General features: G+C 37.3%; 1 protein-coding gene across 1 annotated transcript in view; it reads left to right on the plus strand.

Moving 5' to 3' along the window:
• LOC150087503 (MFS-type transporter SLC18B1-like) overlaps positions 1 to 18,260 on the plus strand; it is a 132,912-nt gene that overhangs the window by 60,818 nt on the left and 53,834 nt on the right. Inside the window, exons 6-7 of the mRNA XM_090372508.1 lie at positions 2,652 to 2,785; positions 13,873 to 13,971. Coding sequence (XP_090228634.1) covers positions 2,652 to 2,785; positions 13,873 to 13,971 — 233 coding nt within the window. The remainder of the gene's footprint in view (positions 1 to 2,651; positions 2,786 to 13,872; positions 13,972 to 18,260) is intronic.

The raw sequence follows: 18,260 nt of genomic DNA on the forward strand, positions 1-18,260 counted from the left end.
TACCATTGGACTGGAGATGAGTAAATGTGACCCCAATTACAAAGTAGGATCAAAGGGCTACACAAGTAATTAGCGAACTGTTATTTAGCTTCTGTTCCAGGGAATCTAATGGATGCACTGGTCAAAGAAGCACTGCAGGACCATCTAGACAAGATTTCAGTTATATTTAAGACACAGCATGGATTTGTTAAGGGGAAGTCTTGTCTGACCAATTTTATTGGATACTATGATGTTGTTACAAAGGAACTGGATGCAAAGAATAATTTTGATATCATATATTTGGATCTTAGAATGGCTTTTGATACTGTTGCACATGGAAGACTGCTGCACAGATTGGAGCAGTGTGGCATTGGAGGTACATTGCTGCTATGGATAAAGGGATGGTTGAGTGGGAGAAGCCAGAGAATGGTAATCAACGGACAGTGCTCTTCGTGGACTAATGTTATTAGTGGAGTCCCCCACGGTTCAGTGTTTGGTCCATTGTTCTTTTCTGTATTCATTAATGATATTGATGATGGTATATTAGGCTTAGTGTCCAAGTTTGCAGACGATGCGAAGGTTGGCAGGGTTGTTAATTTCACTAATGACAGTACACTGCTGCAACAGGATCTAGAAAAGTTGAGCAGATGGTCTGAGAGGTGGTATCTGAAGTTTAACATTGACAAATGTAAAGTACTGAATGTGGGAAGCAGTAACCCCAGAATAACATATTAACTGTGTGGTACTACACTGACAGTGGTAGAGAATGGAAAGGATATGGGGGTAACTGTGATATATGAAGTTTTCTGAGCAGCGTAGACGGTCTACATGAGTAGCTCATGGTGTCTTATCAGTGATATACAGGAATTTTTCTAGCAGATATAAGGAGGTGATTATCCCCTTGTATAAGGCAGTGGTCAGGCCACACCTTGAGTACTGTATACAGGTCTGGAGTCCTCATTTTAAGAAGGATGTAGAGCTGCTGGAACTAGTACAGAGAAGGGCAGCAAGATTAATGAATGGAACAAAGGGTTGCTCTTACAAAGGAAGGCTTAAGCTTTGCAAATTACAGTGTCTGGAGACTAGGCACCTGTGAGGTGATTTGATTGAGGTGTATAAAGCTTTGAATAGTTTATGCATGCTCAGTGCTGATGGAATTCTACCTCTTGCTCAGAATAATTGCCTGAGAGGACATAAATTCAAATTGAGGAAAGACAGTTGTAGAATATATATGCTGAATTTTGCCTTTAGGCAGTGGGTGGGTGATAGTAAAATAAACTTTCATCTGCTGTAGTGGAGGTCAACAACTTGAATAAGTTCAAATCAAGTCTAGACAAACATTTGCAGTGCATGGATGGATGGATGGATGAAATGGAAAGGGGTATTTTTTTTTTTTGGCTGATGCTATATAAGCTTGCTTTCTTGCATCATATGCCTCTACTAATGCTAATGCTAAATCCTTGGGCTTATATAATTGTAGTAGTAGTACATAATTGTACTACTGAAAGATGTAGGTGGAGGAATTCTAGAAGACCAGATTATGGTTAATTATTTTTTATTTTTTTATGTCTATATTCCCATAGTTTATTTACAAAAAGGCTATGGTTGACCAAATAAATACACCTGACAATTCAGGCCACATAACAGGGCATCATACTATATTATAGTGGTCATTTGCTGATGAGCCCTCCAGCAGCAGCAGCTGTTCATCTCTTGGAGGGTCCAGATTGATATAATCTTCAGGTCTGATGCAGTCAGCCCAAGAGATCTTAAAAAGGCTGCAGATGTTCTGTACCATTCTCTTACTATACCCTAGCCTTCTGTAATCCCCTTCCCCATCTTTGAATGTGCAGTTGTCTACCACTGCAATTATATAATCGCAAGGACTTAATCAATTTGGTATGCATTTTATAATAATAAATATACAAATTCTACCTGCGTTTAACAGGCTATTCTACTAGTCTTTTTAATCACACTGAGTTGAACTCTTTTTCAACATTAGTCTGGAGGATTTGAAAGAGTGTCATCCTGAATAGATTGCTATAATTGTAGTCCCTGATGATGTTGGACACAATATTCCATCTATGAATTATTTTTTATTTTGGTTTAAATATACTTTATTATAATTTATTTCTCCCTGTTAATTTAGTTCTTTTAAAATTATAAGTTCATTCCCCCCAGGGGGAGAATGAACTTATGTTTTGAAACATTGATTCCATGATTTTTAATGTAATTTTCTTGCTTTAATTACCTTTTTGCAGTTTAATTTTGTGTTTTGTACCTAAATTCTATATATTATTTTTAGATCTTTGCTTTCTTTAAGCTTTCACTATTTTCTTATTATTCTCACTTTCCTTTACCTCTTATGTTTGGCATTTTATACATTTAAATAATGTAAATATATCTAATGAACTATATTTACATTATTTTCTTAAACTGCTTTTTACTTGAATATGTAATTGCATAACTGGTTTCTTTACTTTTATCCGTACAGTTTACTATTATTGGCTTAATATACTTTGTATTATTTTATTAAATTATGTCTACATTATTTCCTTTGTATTATTTTATTAATTTATGTATACATTATTTCCTTTGTGTTATTTCATTAATTTATATATATATGATTTATTTATTTATAATTTTATATGTTTTTTTGTTATTTTTTTCAGTATCACCTACAAAAAAATCTGGGTTTACAGAGTTTGCAAAAGTTCCGCTGGTTGCAGTAGGCCTTTTTTTTGTCTCTTTGGCAAGGGCGACTTACACTTTTTTGAATACAGTGTTGGAAGTTGATTTGCTATCGGTAAGAAAATAACATAGTTTACTATTTGTATATTACTATTAGCATTAATGGAGATATATGTTGCAAGAAAGCAAGTTTATACAGCATCAGCCAAAAAAAAAGGGGAAAAAAACCTTCCCATTTCACCCATCCAGTCACTCCAAATGTGAGTCTAGTTCAGCCTTAAATTTATTTAAGCTATCAACTTCCACAACAACAACAACAGATGGAAGTCTCTTCCAGCAATCAACTACCTGCTGGCTAAAGGCAAACTTCTGCACATCTGTTCTACAACTGTCATTCCTCAATTTGAATCTATAACCACTCAGGTTCTTAATCTGAGCAAGCGGAAGTATCCCATCAGCATTCAGCCTGCTCAAACCATTCAAGGCCTTATACACCTCAATCAGATCACCTTGCAGGTGCCTAATCTCCAGATGCTGCAACTTGCAGAACTTAAGCCTTTCTTCTTAAGTGCACCTCTTTGTTCCTCTCACCAATGTTGTTGCCCTTCTCTGTACTCGTTCTAGCAACTCTACATCCTTCCTAAAATGAGGCCTCCAGACCTATATGCACTACTCAAGGTTTCTCCTGACCAGTGCCTTATACAAGGGTATCATCACCTCCTTGTCTCTGCTAGCAAAATTCCTATATATCATTGACAAGACCTTACTACATGCTATGGCAACCTGTCTGCACTGCTCAGAGAACTTCATGTCTGACTGCACAATTACCCACAGCTCTTTTCCATTATACACTTCCCTGAGTTTAGTACCACACAGTTGGTACATTTCTCTTGGGTTACTGCTACCCATATGCAGTACTTGGCATTTGTCAACATTAAACTTCAGTTGCCACTTCTCATCCCATTTGCCTAACACCTAGATCCTGTTGCAGTCTTTACTGTCATTAACAACTCTGCCAACCTTTGTATCATCTTCAAACTTGGACATTAAGCCTCATATGCCTTCATTGATATCATTGATAAATACACAATACAGCAATGGGCCCAGCACTGAATCCTGGGAGACTCCACTAATAACATTAGACGAGGTAAAGCAATATCCATTTATTACCACTCTCTGCCATCTCCCACTCAACCATCCCTTTATCCATAGCAGCAACTTGCCCGTAATGCTATATTGCATCAATTTGTACAACAGGCTTCCATGTGCAACAGTATCAAAAGCTTTCCTAAAATCCAAGTATATGATATCAAAATTATTTTTTGCATCCAGTTCCTTTGTGACCTCATTGTAGTATCCAATCAAATTGGCCAGACAAGACCTCTCCTCCTAAGACAAGACCTCTCCATGCCGTGACTGAACTATTACTGCAGTCTTGTCTAGATAATCCTGCAGCGCTTCTTTAACCAGTGACTCCATTATTTTCCCCAGAACAGAAGTTAAACTAACAGGTCTATAATTATTTATGTCACCCTTTGAACTCCTTTTGAATTGGGGATGCATTTGCACATCTCCGGTCCATGGAGACCTCCCCTGAATCTAAAGATGCTCTCATAATTATGGCTAAGGGTTTGCTTACTTCCCTTCCTGCCTCTGTCAGTATAACTAGATAGATTCCAATCACCACAGGTGCCTTTTTTATGTTTAACATGGCGCCTCCGTAGCCAGGTGGGAGGAACAGCAGTGCATAGCACATGCTTCTTGATTAGACTGGGGTTCGAGCCCGTCACCACAAATACGGAGGATGTGGAAAGGTCAGGGAATGACCACTGCATATCCCGCAGCAATATGGCCTTAGTTGCTAATGCTTCTAAAAACCAAATAACAAACAAACAACAAACAACATATGTTTAACTTCAGCAATTTCCCTCTACTTTGCTCTCCATTATTACAAAATAATTTAGCTCCCTGTCAGAGTTTAGTAAACTTCTCTCCTCCCCTTCCTTACCGAATTCTTCATATGTGAATGTAGATGCAAAATACTCATTCAGTTTGTCAGCTATCTGAGCAGGATCATCAACAAGTCAAACCATCAATATCAATTGGAACCATTCTCAAACCATTCAGAAGCAGTGCAATCTGATTCATCCCCTTCCTTCTAGAATTTACATAAGTATAGAAGTCCTTTACTATTTTTCTTTAGCATTAGCATTAGCATTAGTAGAGGCATTTGATGCAAGAAAGCAACCTTATGCAGCATCAGCCAAAAAAAAAAAAAAAAAAACACTTCCACTTCACCCCTCTGTTCATTCGAAATACCTGTCCAGCTGAGCCTTAAACTTATTTAGGCTATTGACTTCCACGACAAGAGTTGGAAGTCTGTTCCACCAACCAACCACCCGCTGGCTAAAGGCAAATTTCCACACATCTGTCCTACATCTGTCTTTCCTCAATTTGAATTTATGCCCTCTCAGGTGATTATTCTGAGCGAGAGGAAGAATCCCATCAGCATTGAGCATGCTCAAACCATTCAAGGCTTTATACACCTCTATCAGATCACCTCACCGGTGCCTACTCTCCAGACACTGTAATTTGCAAAACTTAAGCCTTTCTTCGTAAGAGCACCCCTTTGTTCCATTCACTAATCTTGTTGCCCTTCTCTGTACTCATTACAGCAGCTCTACGTCCTTCTTGAAATGAGGCCTCCAGACCTGTATACAGTACTCTAGGTGTGGCCTGACCATTGCCTTATACAAGGGAATAATCACCTCCTTATCCCTGCTAGAAAAATTCCTATATATCATTGACAATACACCATGAGCTGCTCTTGCAGCCCGTCTGCACTGCTCAGAGAACTTCATATCTGCCTGCACAACCATCCCCAGGTCCCTTTCATTCTCTACCACTGTCAGTGTAGTACCACAGAGTTGATACATTGCTCTGGGGTTGCTGTTTCCCATGTGTAGTACTTTACTTTTGTCAATGTTAAACTTCATTTGCCACCTCTCAGCCCATCTGCTCAACCTTTCCAGATCCTGTTGCAGCAGCATAGTGTCAGTAGTGTCCTTGACAACCCTGCCAACCTTTGTATCATCTGCAAACTTGGACATTAAGCTTGATATACCATCATCAAAATCATTTATAAATACAGAAAACAATAATGGACCAACACTGAACCCTGAGGGACTCCACTAATAACATTAGTCCACGATGAGCAGTGTCTATTGATTACCACTCTCTGTCTTCTCCCCCTCAACCACCCCTTTATCCATAGCACCAGTTTGCCTCCAATGTCACACCGCTCCAATTTATGCAGCAGTCTTCCATGTGCAACAGTATCAAAAGCCTTTCTCAGATCCAAGTATATAATATCAAAGTTATTCCCTGCATCCAGTTCTTTTGTGACTGCTTCGTAGTATCCAATCAAATTGGTCAGGCAAGACTTCCCCTTGACAAAACCATCCTGTATCCGAGCTATAACTTTAGTCTTGTCTAAATGATCCTGCAGTACTTCTTTAAATAGTGCCTCCATTAATTTTCCTGGAACAGAAGTTAAACTCACAGGTGTATAATTACTTGTGTCAGTCTTTGATCCTTCTTTGTGAATTAGGGTCACATTTGCACATCTCCAGTCTGTGGGTACCTCCCCTGGGTCCAAGGAAGCTCTCATAATTATGGCAAAGGGTTTGCTTACTTCCTTTGCTACCTCCTTTAATATAACTGGATAGATCCCATCCACCCCAGGCACCTTTCTTGTGTTTATCTTCAACAATTTCTCCTCCACTTTACTCTCAGTTATTACAAGATTCTCTAGCTTACTGCTAGAGTTGAATACACCACTGGCATTCCCCTCGCTGAATAACTCCTCATGTGTGAATGTCAGTGCAAAACATTCATTTAGTTTGTTAGCTACCTGAGCAGGATCATCAACAGTTTTACCATCGATATCAAGTGGACCAATCTGATTCATCCCCTTCCTTCTAGAGTTTACATAAGTAAAGAACTCTTTGAATCCCTTGCCAAAGATTTCTAGTAATCTGCCTTCGCCTGCCTAACTTGCTTTGTAACTTGGTTACAGATCAACTTGTATCTATCATAGCCTTCTGTGTCGTGTTAATTTGTATGTATCCCATGCATTTTTCTTCTCTGCCATATGCCTCATTAGTTCATCTGACATCCATTTAGGCCTAAACCTTGAACAATATTTCTTAGTTGGTATGTAAAGCCTAGTAGCTTCCAAGATAAGTTCTTTGAATGCTTCCCATTTTGAATTTGCTGTTGGTAACATCATCAGTTTGTCCCACTGTATAGAATTTAAATACTGTCTCAGTCCATCGTAGTCGCCTTTACGGAAGCAATAACCCTTCCCTTTACCCCTAATGGTAGTTACCTCTTTGAGTAAATCCCACTTCAGCACACTGTGATCACTGCCACCAAGTGGTTCATTTATCTGCAGATTCTTAATGCATGAAGAATCTCTGCTGATAATCAAATCAAGAGTGTTACTCCCTCTAGTTGCCTCCTGAACATGCTGATGTAGAAAACAATCATCCAATAAATCCACAAAAGCCTTGCTAGTGTGTGAGTGACCATCCCCCAAATTCCAGTCAATATCTGGGAAATTAAAATCTCCCATTATAAGACTCTCTGATTTACTGGCCCACTCTATTTCCCTGTACAGTTTCTTATTATACTCATCAGAGTCATTAGGCCTATAGCACACTCCTACTCTCAATTTTGATCTCCCAATGTTTATGTCACACCAAACTGACTCGACACTGCACTGTCCAGCGATGTCGATTGGCTTCACTTCCTTGGATTTTATGTGTTTCTTTACTAATAGCATAACCCCACCTCCCTTCCTATCCTGTCTATCCTTTCTGTAGATGTTGTACTCCCCAAATTCCACTTCTGCATTCCTTATATCTGTGTGACACCACATCTCTGATATCCCAACAATATCTGCCTTTGATGTTTTGAGCAATACCTCAAATTTATTTACTAAACTCCTAGCATTGGTGTACACTCAAGTATACATGCACCTGTTTCTATTCTTAGCTACCCTAACACAACCCATGTGTTTACTTGTATCGCAATGACTCCCAGCAGTCTCTGAAATATCCTGTACCTTGTTTTTCAGGCTTCTGCTCATTCCAATAGAAGCAGTGCAAGAATCTCTTTCACCTCTGCCAGTGGCTACTGTTAATCTATTAGTCTTTGTCTCCCCCCCAAGCTAGCAGTTTTCTGACCCACCTAACACTGCCTCGATAGCATCAGCAAATATTCTTGCACCCTTTCTATTTAAGTGTATCCCATCCCTGTAGAAGCAATCTCTCCTGTTAACAAGTACAGTCCAGGCTGAAAAAAATTCTACCCCTTGAGTCTTGCACAATGTTTTCAGGGTCGAATTGATCGACAAGGCTCTCATCATATACTCCCTCCTATCGTGTCTGGGCAGAATTGCAGACACTTTCAAATTCAACCCTATTTCACGGCTTTTTTTCAACAGTGACCTGTACTTGTTAAGTAATTCTGACGGTCTCCTACTCTTGATATCATTAGTGCCAACGTGTACAACTATATCACCTTTTGTGCCCTTAAAAGATATCCGCTCAACAACGTCATCAACCTTTGCCCCTAGCACACATGCCCTGGTCCTGTTCCACCTATCCTTTTTACAAAGCATGTTCCCAGTTTCCCTGATAATAGAGTCACCAACAACTACTAGTTCCTTTGGGACCAGCGTATTCTGCCTTGGGGGTTGCCGCTGTGTTCCGTGGTGACCAAGTGCAAGCTCTGGCGTTGATGTGGGTAGCTGAGAGCTTGATGGGCACCTCACTTTAGATCCTTCGAGGCCAGCCACCCTGTCCTTCAAGCTCTCATATAGGCCCATAAGAACGCTGAGTTGTTGCCTGATTTCGATACACTCCTCCTTGCATTGCACACACACAAAGACATCCCCCATGACAATATCATGTCCTGTACCTGAATGCTCTAAAAACATCATGCAAGCAGTGCATTTTAAAAGGCTGTGATTCAGAAGGCAACTGCCCCACTCAGTTCTCCTCTGAGCCACAGCACTTCCATTAGCTTGAGCCTTTTGCTTTGCTGCTCTGGTCTGAGTCATGATTTCTATTAATTTCAATAAAATTTCAATTTCAGTTTATAACTCTAAATTTGTCTCCCAACACAGTTATAATGGGATATATATTTTTCAGTGTCAAGTATTAGTTATCTACGAGTTCCCTTTATATAACTTCCGTATCAGTTATGTATTAATTAATTATGTTACGTTTGTAATCTAAGTTGTTATATGTATTTAGTTAAAAGTACAATTTAAATGCCAACGAAGTTCAACAAGTTTAATAGATTTTACCGATCAACTGACAATATTATATTATATACTATACTAACGCTATCTAGTTCGGTATATAACGTATCGTATGACAAAGGCGGGAAGTTACGAACGCTAAATCTACAGACTCTTAAGTATTAATTAACTTTCAAATCTCGCTGTCTCAATTCAGAATAAACACATGATCCTTACTAGGTCTATAAGCTACTTACAGAAAATAATTTGATGTAAAAAATATTCAATAAAGCGGCTAAATATGGCTAAGAAACTTCTTGTGCAGTGGAGTTGCAACTTATAACACGTGGATACCCTTACCGATAATTTTATGCAATTACAAGGCCGAGTAAAGAATAAATACACCAAATTAATCAGAAAATCACAAAATAATGCTATACTACTAAATTTAAATCAAAAGTTTTAGAAAAACAATAATTTCAAATCAATAAATAAGAAAAATTTACTTGGCAGCTTTGACCACGTCTGACTCCTACTAGCCTCGTCATGTTCTTTGCATCCTTTGCCAAAGATTTCTCATAATATGTATTTGCTTGCTTAATGTCCTTTGTGACTTGATTATGGACTAGCTTATATCTGCCATAGGCTTCTGTATCACCTGATAATTTATATGCATCTCATGCATTTTTCATTTCTGCCACGAGCCTTATTAGTTCATCTCACATCCATTTAGGTCTAAATCTTGAACAGTATTTCTTAGTTGGTATGAAAAGTCTAGTAGCTTCCAAGTTTAATTCCTTAAAGTTTTCCCATTTAGAATTTGCTGTTTTTAACATCATCAGTTGATACCACTGTATAAAATTTAAAACATGTCTGAGATCACTGTAGTCACCTTTATCAAAGCAAAAACCCTTCCCTTTACCATTGATGGTAGTTACATCTTTAAGTAAATTCCACATCGGTACACTGTGATCACTGTCACTGGAGTCGTTACTTTATCTGCAAATTGTTATTTGCATGAATAGTCACTGCTGATAATTAGATCAAGGGTATTACTCTGTTTGGTTGCCCTTTTAACATGTTGCTGTAGTAAACAATCATCCAATAAATCCACAAAAGTCTTGGTGGCATGCAAGTGACCAACCCACAAGTTTCAGTCAATATCTGGAAAGTTAAAATCCCTCATTGCAAAACATTCTGATTTACTGGCCCAGTCTATTTCCCTGCACAATTGTTCATTGCTCGTCAGAGTCATTATGCCTATTACACACTCCAGCTTTCATTTTCCCTTTCCCAGTGTTTATGTCACACCAAACTGACTCAACATTGCACTGTCCACCCATATCAACTGTATGCACTTCCTTAGATTTTATTTGTTTCTTAACTAATAGCATAATCCCTCCTCCCTTCCTACCCTGTCTATCTTTTCTGTACACATTGTACTCTCCAAATTCCAATTCTGCTCTGCTTATATGTATGACACCATATCTCTGATATCCCAACAATATCTGCCTTTGATGTCTTGATCAGCACTTCAAATTCATCAAATTTATTTACTATACTTCTAGAATTAGTGTATATGCAAATATACGTGCACCTGTTCCTACTCTTAGTTACCCTAACACAGCCCATATATTTACTTCTTCCACGATGACTCCCAGCAGTTTTTGAAATCCCCAGCAACTTGCTCTCCAGTCTCCAGCTCATTCCAGTAGAAGCAGTGTAAGAATCACTTTTTTCTCTGCCTTTTTTGCCACTTTTGCCTCTGCTACTGTCAATCTTTTAGTCTGTGAATCCCTCCCCAACTAGCAGTTTTCCGTTCTTCCTAACACTGCCTCGATAACATCAGCAAATATTCTTGCACCCTTTCTGTTTAAATAAGTGTATCCCATCTCTGTAGCATCAGTGTCTCCTATTAGCAAGAACAGACCACGCTGAAAAAATTTCTACCCAATGAGCCTTGCACAGTCTCTCGAGGGCCGAATTGATTGACAAGGCTCTCATCATATACTCTCTCCTATCATATCTTGGCAGAATTGCAGACACTTTCAAATTTAACCCTAACTAGTTCAGATTGAACCCTACTATATAATCATGTTTTATGTTCTGTTTTTTGTTTTGTTGGGTTTGGGCATTTATGACAGATTAGGAGAAATAGAATAATTCCATTATGTATTATCAAAATCATCCTTAAATATATGTTTGTCGACGATCTCATCCTCAAGGTTTTGCACCTACAGAAACAAACCATATACTATTCACGAGATCTTTATGAAGAACAAAGTTTACAATATTTACTAGAATTATATAAACTAATTTTAATTATGAAATCATGCAATTAAATGAGACAGCAATATTTTTGGTTGTGTTTGAGAGTTTTCCAAGTTAGATGCTTAAGTGACCAAATAAATATGGTCACTTAAGCATCTAATTTGGTGAACCAAATGGATATTATTCAGTATCCATTTGGTCCACCTTTGTTTCAAATAATAGCATGTGCAGCACAGCATGGATTCTGTAAGGTAAACACCTTACAGAATCTATGTAACCATTGTAACCATTCTTCCAGCAAAATATCACATGAAGGAAGAGGATTTTGTTGCCGAATAGCTCTCTGTGTTCTGTTTTTCTCCGAAACAAGTGGCTTTTGAATAGGCAGGCGACTGCCGATACCCAATTTTTTCAATTCCTTGCATATGGTACAGGTTAAAATAGGGCAGTTCTGAGCTTGGTTGAATTCAGATGTTATTTGCTGCACAGTGGGTGGCCTATTTTTCCATAGAGTCCTCCTTAGAGTTTAACAGCTTTGCTCTTGAGGTATTGTTTTTCTGTCATATTTATGCCTTCGTGGAAGATCCACTTGCTTTCCAGTCATTAAAAACCTTTGAGATGGATGATTTTGGGAAAGTCTTTCATTTTTTGAATTGTAGCTCCTGCTAAACATTCACCACAATAAGATCTTTTTAAAAGTTTGGTAAATCCACACATTTTCCCCATTCTAAGTTCAGATTCTAACAGGGAGCTAAATAATTTTGTAATTACTAAGAGGAAAGTGGAGGAAAAATTGTTGAATTTAACATAAGAAAGGCACCTGGGGTGGATGAGATATATATACAGTTATATTAAGGGAAGCAGCAAAGGAAATAGGCAAACCCTTAGCCATAATTATGAGTGCATCCTTAGATTGTGGTTAGGTCTACATGGACCGGAGCTGTGCAAATGTATCTCCAATTCACAAAAGGGAATCAAAGGGTGACATGTATATTGCCAACTTTTTAGTTTAATTTCTGTTCTGGGGAAAATAATGGAGTTGCTGGTTAAAAAAGCAATGCAGGATCATCTTGACAAGACTGCATTTATATTTCAGACACAGCATGGGTTTGTTAAGGGAAAATCTTGTCTGACCAATTTGATTGGAAAAATAAAGTGGTCATTTTGTTATGTAACTTTTGATACTGTTGTTTATAAAAAAGGCTACTGTTCAAATTGGATCAGTATGGTATTAAGGGAAGGTTGCTGATATAGATAAAGGGATAGTTGAGTGGGAGAAGACAGAGAGTGATAATTAATGGACATACAAAGGTTAGCAGGGTTGTTAATGATAGTAATGACAGTACATTTCTGCAACAAGATCTAGAAGAGTTGGGTAGGTGGGCTGAGAAGTGGCAACTGAAGTTTAACATTGGCAAATGCAAAATACTGCATATGGGTAGCAACGACCCAGAGTAACATACCAACTGTGCAGTACTACACTCAGGGTAGTGTAGAATGAAAAAGAACTGAAGGGTAATTGTGCAGTGAGATATGAAGTTTTCAGAGCAGTGCAGACAGGCTGCCAGAGCAACTCATGAGGTCTTGTCAAATATATATACAGAAATTTTGCTAGCAGGGATAAGGAGGTGTTATTCCTTTGTATAAGGCAATGGTCAGGCCACACCTTGAGTACTTCATACAGGTCTGGAGGCCTCATTTTAGGAAGGATGTATTGCCGCTGGAACAGATACAGAGAAGGGCAATGAGATTGGTGAGGGGGAAGAACATAGGGGTGCTCTTACCAAGAAAGGCTTAAGTTCTGCAAATTGCAATGTCTTGAGACTAGTCACTGCAAGGTGATCTGGAAACAAACATCTCAGGTTTGGTAAATTTTACCATGATTACTATTTTGTGATTATGCTGCTATCTACTGAAGTGCAAAACTTGAAGATATCCTATACATACAAACTCTGAAACTTTCAGATCCATGTCATGTACTCTATTCACACAATGTCTGGTCAAAATTATCTATGCTTATGCAGTCTGCTGATAGAGGTCTTTTTTTTCTTTTTTTAATTCTAGAAACATCATTTCTCAGTTTGATAATTTTGTTATTCCATTACTATCACAAGCCTAATTAGTATTACTATAGTGACTATGACCTTCACTTACCTTCATTGCAAATGCCCATTGGCCAACCAAAATGCACATGTGTAGGGAGTGTCCATTTTGGAGGGGTTATCTAACATGTAATTTCTGATACTTCTGGCTGGAACCCAAACCTGAGTGTTCACAGAAAGAGGTGTCCCTTTTAGAGAGGTGTTGATTAAGGAAGGTTTTTGATGTACTTTTATTTTGTTGCATACAATATTTTATCATACCTTTAATGGCATTTCTTTTATTTCTAATGACAAGTGTATTGGAAGATTAATAATTATATATATTTTGGTATTCTTTAAACTCCTAAATTTATATTTTATATTGGTTATTGAGTATTAACCATATATTGCAAAGAAGCCACAGACTTTTGCTGCACCAGTCAATGAATGAATTGAAATAACAAATAATAATAATAATTATTATTAATAATTTCACAAAATTCTCTTAAAAATAACTTAATTTTTTTTTCATGTTTATAGCTTAAGGCATCTTTTATACAGATTGGCTTTGTATTCTCGGGAAACAAACTTAGTTACATGATTGTTGTTATGATGGTGGGTGTGATCATAGATAAATGGGTAAGTTTATGACCTTCATTTTAGATATAAATAATACTTGTAATAATATTCCTTTATTAAGCAATGCAAACAATGCAACAAAATGTCCGGACAGTACTTCATCACTTATTCCAAACCATGAAGTTATTATTCCACAAAGAGCAGTGGCTGTTTGTTTGTTTGTTATTTGGTTTTTAGGAGCATTAGCAACTAAGGCCATATTGCTCCGGGATATGCGGTGGTGATTCCCTGACCTTTCCGCATTCTCCGTATTTGGTGGTGACGGGCTCGAACCCCAGTCTAATCAAGAAGCATGTGCTATGCACTGCTGCTCCTTCCCACCTGGCTACAGAGGCGCATAAGAGCAGTGGCTCCTCATGGACTAATAACATTAGTCTATGAAGAGCAGAGTCCATTGATTACCATTCAATAATCCCTTTATCCATAGCATAAACTTGCCCTTAATGACACGCTCCTCTAATTTGTACAGTAGTCTTCAATGTGCAACAGTGTCAAAAGCTTTCTGAAATCCAAGAATATCATATCAAAATTATTTTTTTCCATCCAGTTCCTTTATAACCACATCATAGTATCCAATCAAATTGGTCAGACAAGATTTCCCCTTAACAAACCCATGCTGTGTCTGAACTATAACTGCATTCTTGTCTAGATTGTCCTGCATTACTTCTTTAAACAGTGACTCCATTAATTTCCCTGGAACAGAAATTAAACTAACAGGTCTGTAAGGGTTGTTTATTTCTTTTGCTGCCTCCTTTAATATAACTGAATAAATCCCATCCACCCCAGGTGCTTTTCTTATGTTTAACTTCAACAATTTCTCATCTACTTTGTTATTACAAAATGTGTCTGGGCAGAATTGCAGACACTTTCAATTTCAACCCTAATTCACGGCTTTTTTTCAACAGTGACCTGTACCTGTTAAGTAATTCTCTCGGTCTCCTATTCTTGATATCATTAGTGCCAACGTGTACAGTCTGTCCTCGTATAGCACGATAGTTGTGTTCCTAGAAACCCTCGTGCAATGCAAAATCGTGCAATATAAACAACAGGCCCTATGGGAAAAGTAGAGTTAGGTGCCGACCATCCAAGATTGAACACACATTTGGAACCAAAACATTACCAAACACAATAAATAATCAGGTAATTTTAATTGTTATAAAATACGTAAGTATTTTATAACGATTAAAATACGTAATAAAAAATAATATTATAATATATTTTTTATTATAATATAATAAATAATAAAAAAATATTTATTTTTTATTATTTTTTATATTATAATAAAGTATTTTTAGTATTTTTTAATACTAAAAAAGTATTTATTTTTTACGAATAAAATACGTATTTTATTCGTAAAAATTTTATTATATTAAATAAAATAGTCGTAATAAAATACTTACATATTTTATTACGACTATTACATAATAAAATATTGCTACTACTTTTGCTTCTATCATAAGTAAACTTGTTTTTTGTTTGATTTTCTATGCAAACAGATGACAGCCGTACCATCTCTTCCAAATCTTTGTGTCTTAATCTAATGGATTTTAATGACACTTTGAGTTGTTCCTGCTATGAAAGTTTTTATTTTCTCTGTATTCTTTGTAATTCTCGGCGTTGCCTCATTTAGGTCTGTAGCACGTGCAATATCACATGGTCTTTCATTTCCCTCAAAGCGTTTCACAATTCATATTTTTTCTCTATCGACAGAGGCGGACTGGCCCTAAGCCTTAGCAGGGAAACCCCGATGGGCCAGAGGCCGGTGTGATTTTGGCCATAAACCGTAGTATGAGGCCACTATAAATTTTCCCGGGTAAGAATTCTTGACCCAGTCTGCCTCTATTTATCGATATTGCTTTTTTTTTTTCTCTCTGAATCTGCAGTGTCTTCGCCAGGATGCTTCCTTTTCACACCTTTCAAGTATTTTACTCATTTTTAGGGAATAAAGCACAATTACAAAACGAGGAGGCACACTTGATACACATAAACAAAGCTGCGCGCGTGTAGCAACTGAATAAACAACACCGTAAAGGCCAAGATACACTATTAACACCTCACATTTTACTAAAGCACATTTGAGGTTATTACCATAAAACAATAAAAACAATTTCCAGTTGCGTTTCTGCTAGTGGAATCTGTTATAAACTGGTAGTAAACTCGATCTAATTGCATTTGCGATTATACCAATAGCTGGAATTGTGTTGGTTTTTACATTATTTTCCCCTTCACTGACATAAAACACCTAAATACATTTTCAGAATCTTCTCTTCATTCCTATCGTGTTATGTTCAGTTGGGTGATTCCGCGTTCGACTGCCATTTCTTGTAAACACAAAGGCGAATCGTACATAAGCGAATTCGGTTCGTGTTATTAGCATTAGCATTAGCATTAGTAGAGGCATATGATGCAAGAAAGCAAGCTTATTCAGCTTGCTTTCTTGCATATAAGATAATGTTCCCCTATTTATAAATTGTGTATGATCGAATTCGTGTAATGTAAAGACGTGTTATACGAGGACCAACTGTACAACTATATCACCTTTTGTGCCCTTAAAAGATGATATCCGCTCTATAACATCATCTACCTTTGTCCCTGGCAGACATACCCTGCTCCTGTTCCACCTATCCTTTTTACAAAGCATGTTCCCCGTTTTCCTGACAATAGAGTCACCAACAACTACTAGTTCCTGTGGGACCAGCACATTCTGCCTTGGGGGTTGCCGCTGTGTTGCGCAATGACCAAGTGCAAGCTCTGTTGTTGATGTGGGCAGCTGAGAGCTTGATGGGCCCCTCAATTTAGTTCCTGCAAGGGCATCCACCCTGTCCTCCAAGCTCTCATATAGGCCCATAACAACACTGAGTTGATTTTGTTACATTCCTTGCATCATGCACACACACAAAGACATCTCCCATGGCAATATCATGTCCCGTACTTGATTGCGCCACAAACATCATGCAAGCAGTGCATTTTTAGAGGCTATGATTCAGAAGGCAACTGCCCCCCTCAGTTCTCCTCTGAGCCACAGCACTTCCATTAGCTTGAGCCTTTTGCTTTGCTGGTCTGGTCTGAGTCATGATTTCGATTTAATTTTATAAAATTTCAATTTCAATACAAAATTATAACCCTAAACTTGTATTCCAACACAGTTATAATGGTATATATATTTTTCAGTGTCAAGTATTAATTATCTACGAGTTCCCTTTATATAACTTCCGTATCAAGTTATGTATTAATTAATTATGTTACTCTTATAATCTAAGTCGTTATATGTATTTAGTTAAAAGTTAATTTAATTTACAACGAAGTTTAACAAGTTTAATAGATTTTACCTATTAATTGACAATATTATACTATACTATACTAACACTATCTAGTTTGGTATATAACGTATCTTATGACAAAGGCGGCAAGTTACGAACGGGTAAATCTACGGACAAGTATTAATTAACTTTCAAATCTCGCTGTCTCAATTCAGAATAAACTAACGATCCTGACTAGGTCTATAAGCTACTTATAGACAATAATTTGATATAAAAAAATGGTCAATAAAGCGGCTAAATATGGCTAAAAAACTTCTCATTCAGCTGAGCTGCAATTTGTAACACGTGGATTTGATACTCTTACTGATACTTTTATGCAATTACAAGGCCGAGTAAAGAATAAATACACCAGATTAGTCAGAAAATCACAAATATATGCTATACTACTAAATTTATATCAAAAGTTTTAGAAAAACAATAATTTCAAATCAATAAATAAGAAAAATCTACTTAGCGGCTTTGAACACATCTGGCTCCTACTAGCCTCGTCAGCAGACGAGGAAACAATTCTTAATCATTGTTTCCATCACATCTTGACTCCACAACTTCACCAATTCTGATATGCACATTCACAAATCTATAACAGAATCTGTAGGTTGGTTTGTTTCTATTCTCAGTATAATTTTTTCAGTATGCACCTTCAGTAGTGCATTTTTAAATTCTTGATAATGCCTTGGTCTGTTGGCTGCAGTTTGGACGTGGTATTTGGAGGGAAGAAAACAAACTTCACACTTGTAAGTTTTGAAATTACCAAGTGAAGGTAAGCAGGGCAGTTGTCTGCAACCAACACAATTTTTCTGTTTTCTTTAGTCATCTTTCAATTGAAATTTAAAATCCACTGTTCAAAAATTTCACTTGTTATTCAAGCTTTTTTGTTGTAGCTGTAGACGAATTCTAATGACTTTACTCCTTTGAAACATCAGAATTGTTTACTTGTGCCTATTACCAAAAGCTTCAGTATTTCATTAC

Source organism: Mastigoproctus giganteus, chromosome 4 (genome assembly GCF_048544385.1).
Source record: "Mastigoproctus giganteus isolate SK-2022 chromosome 4, ASM4854438v1, whole genome shotgun sequence".
NCBI lineage: Eukaryota > Metazoa > Arthropoda > Arachnida > Uropygi > Thelyphonidae > Mastigoproctus > Mastigoproctus giganteus.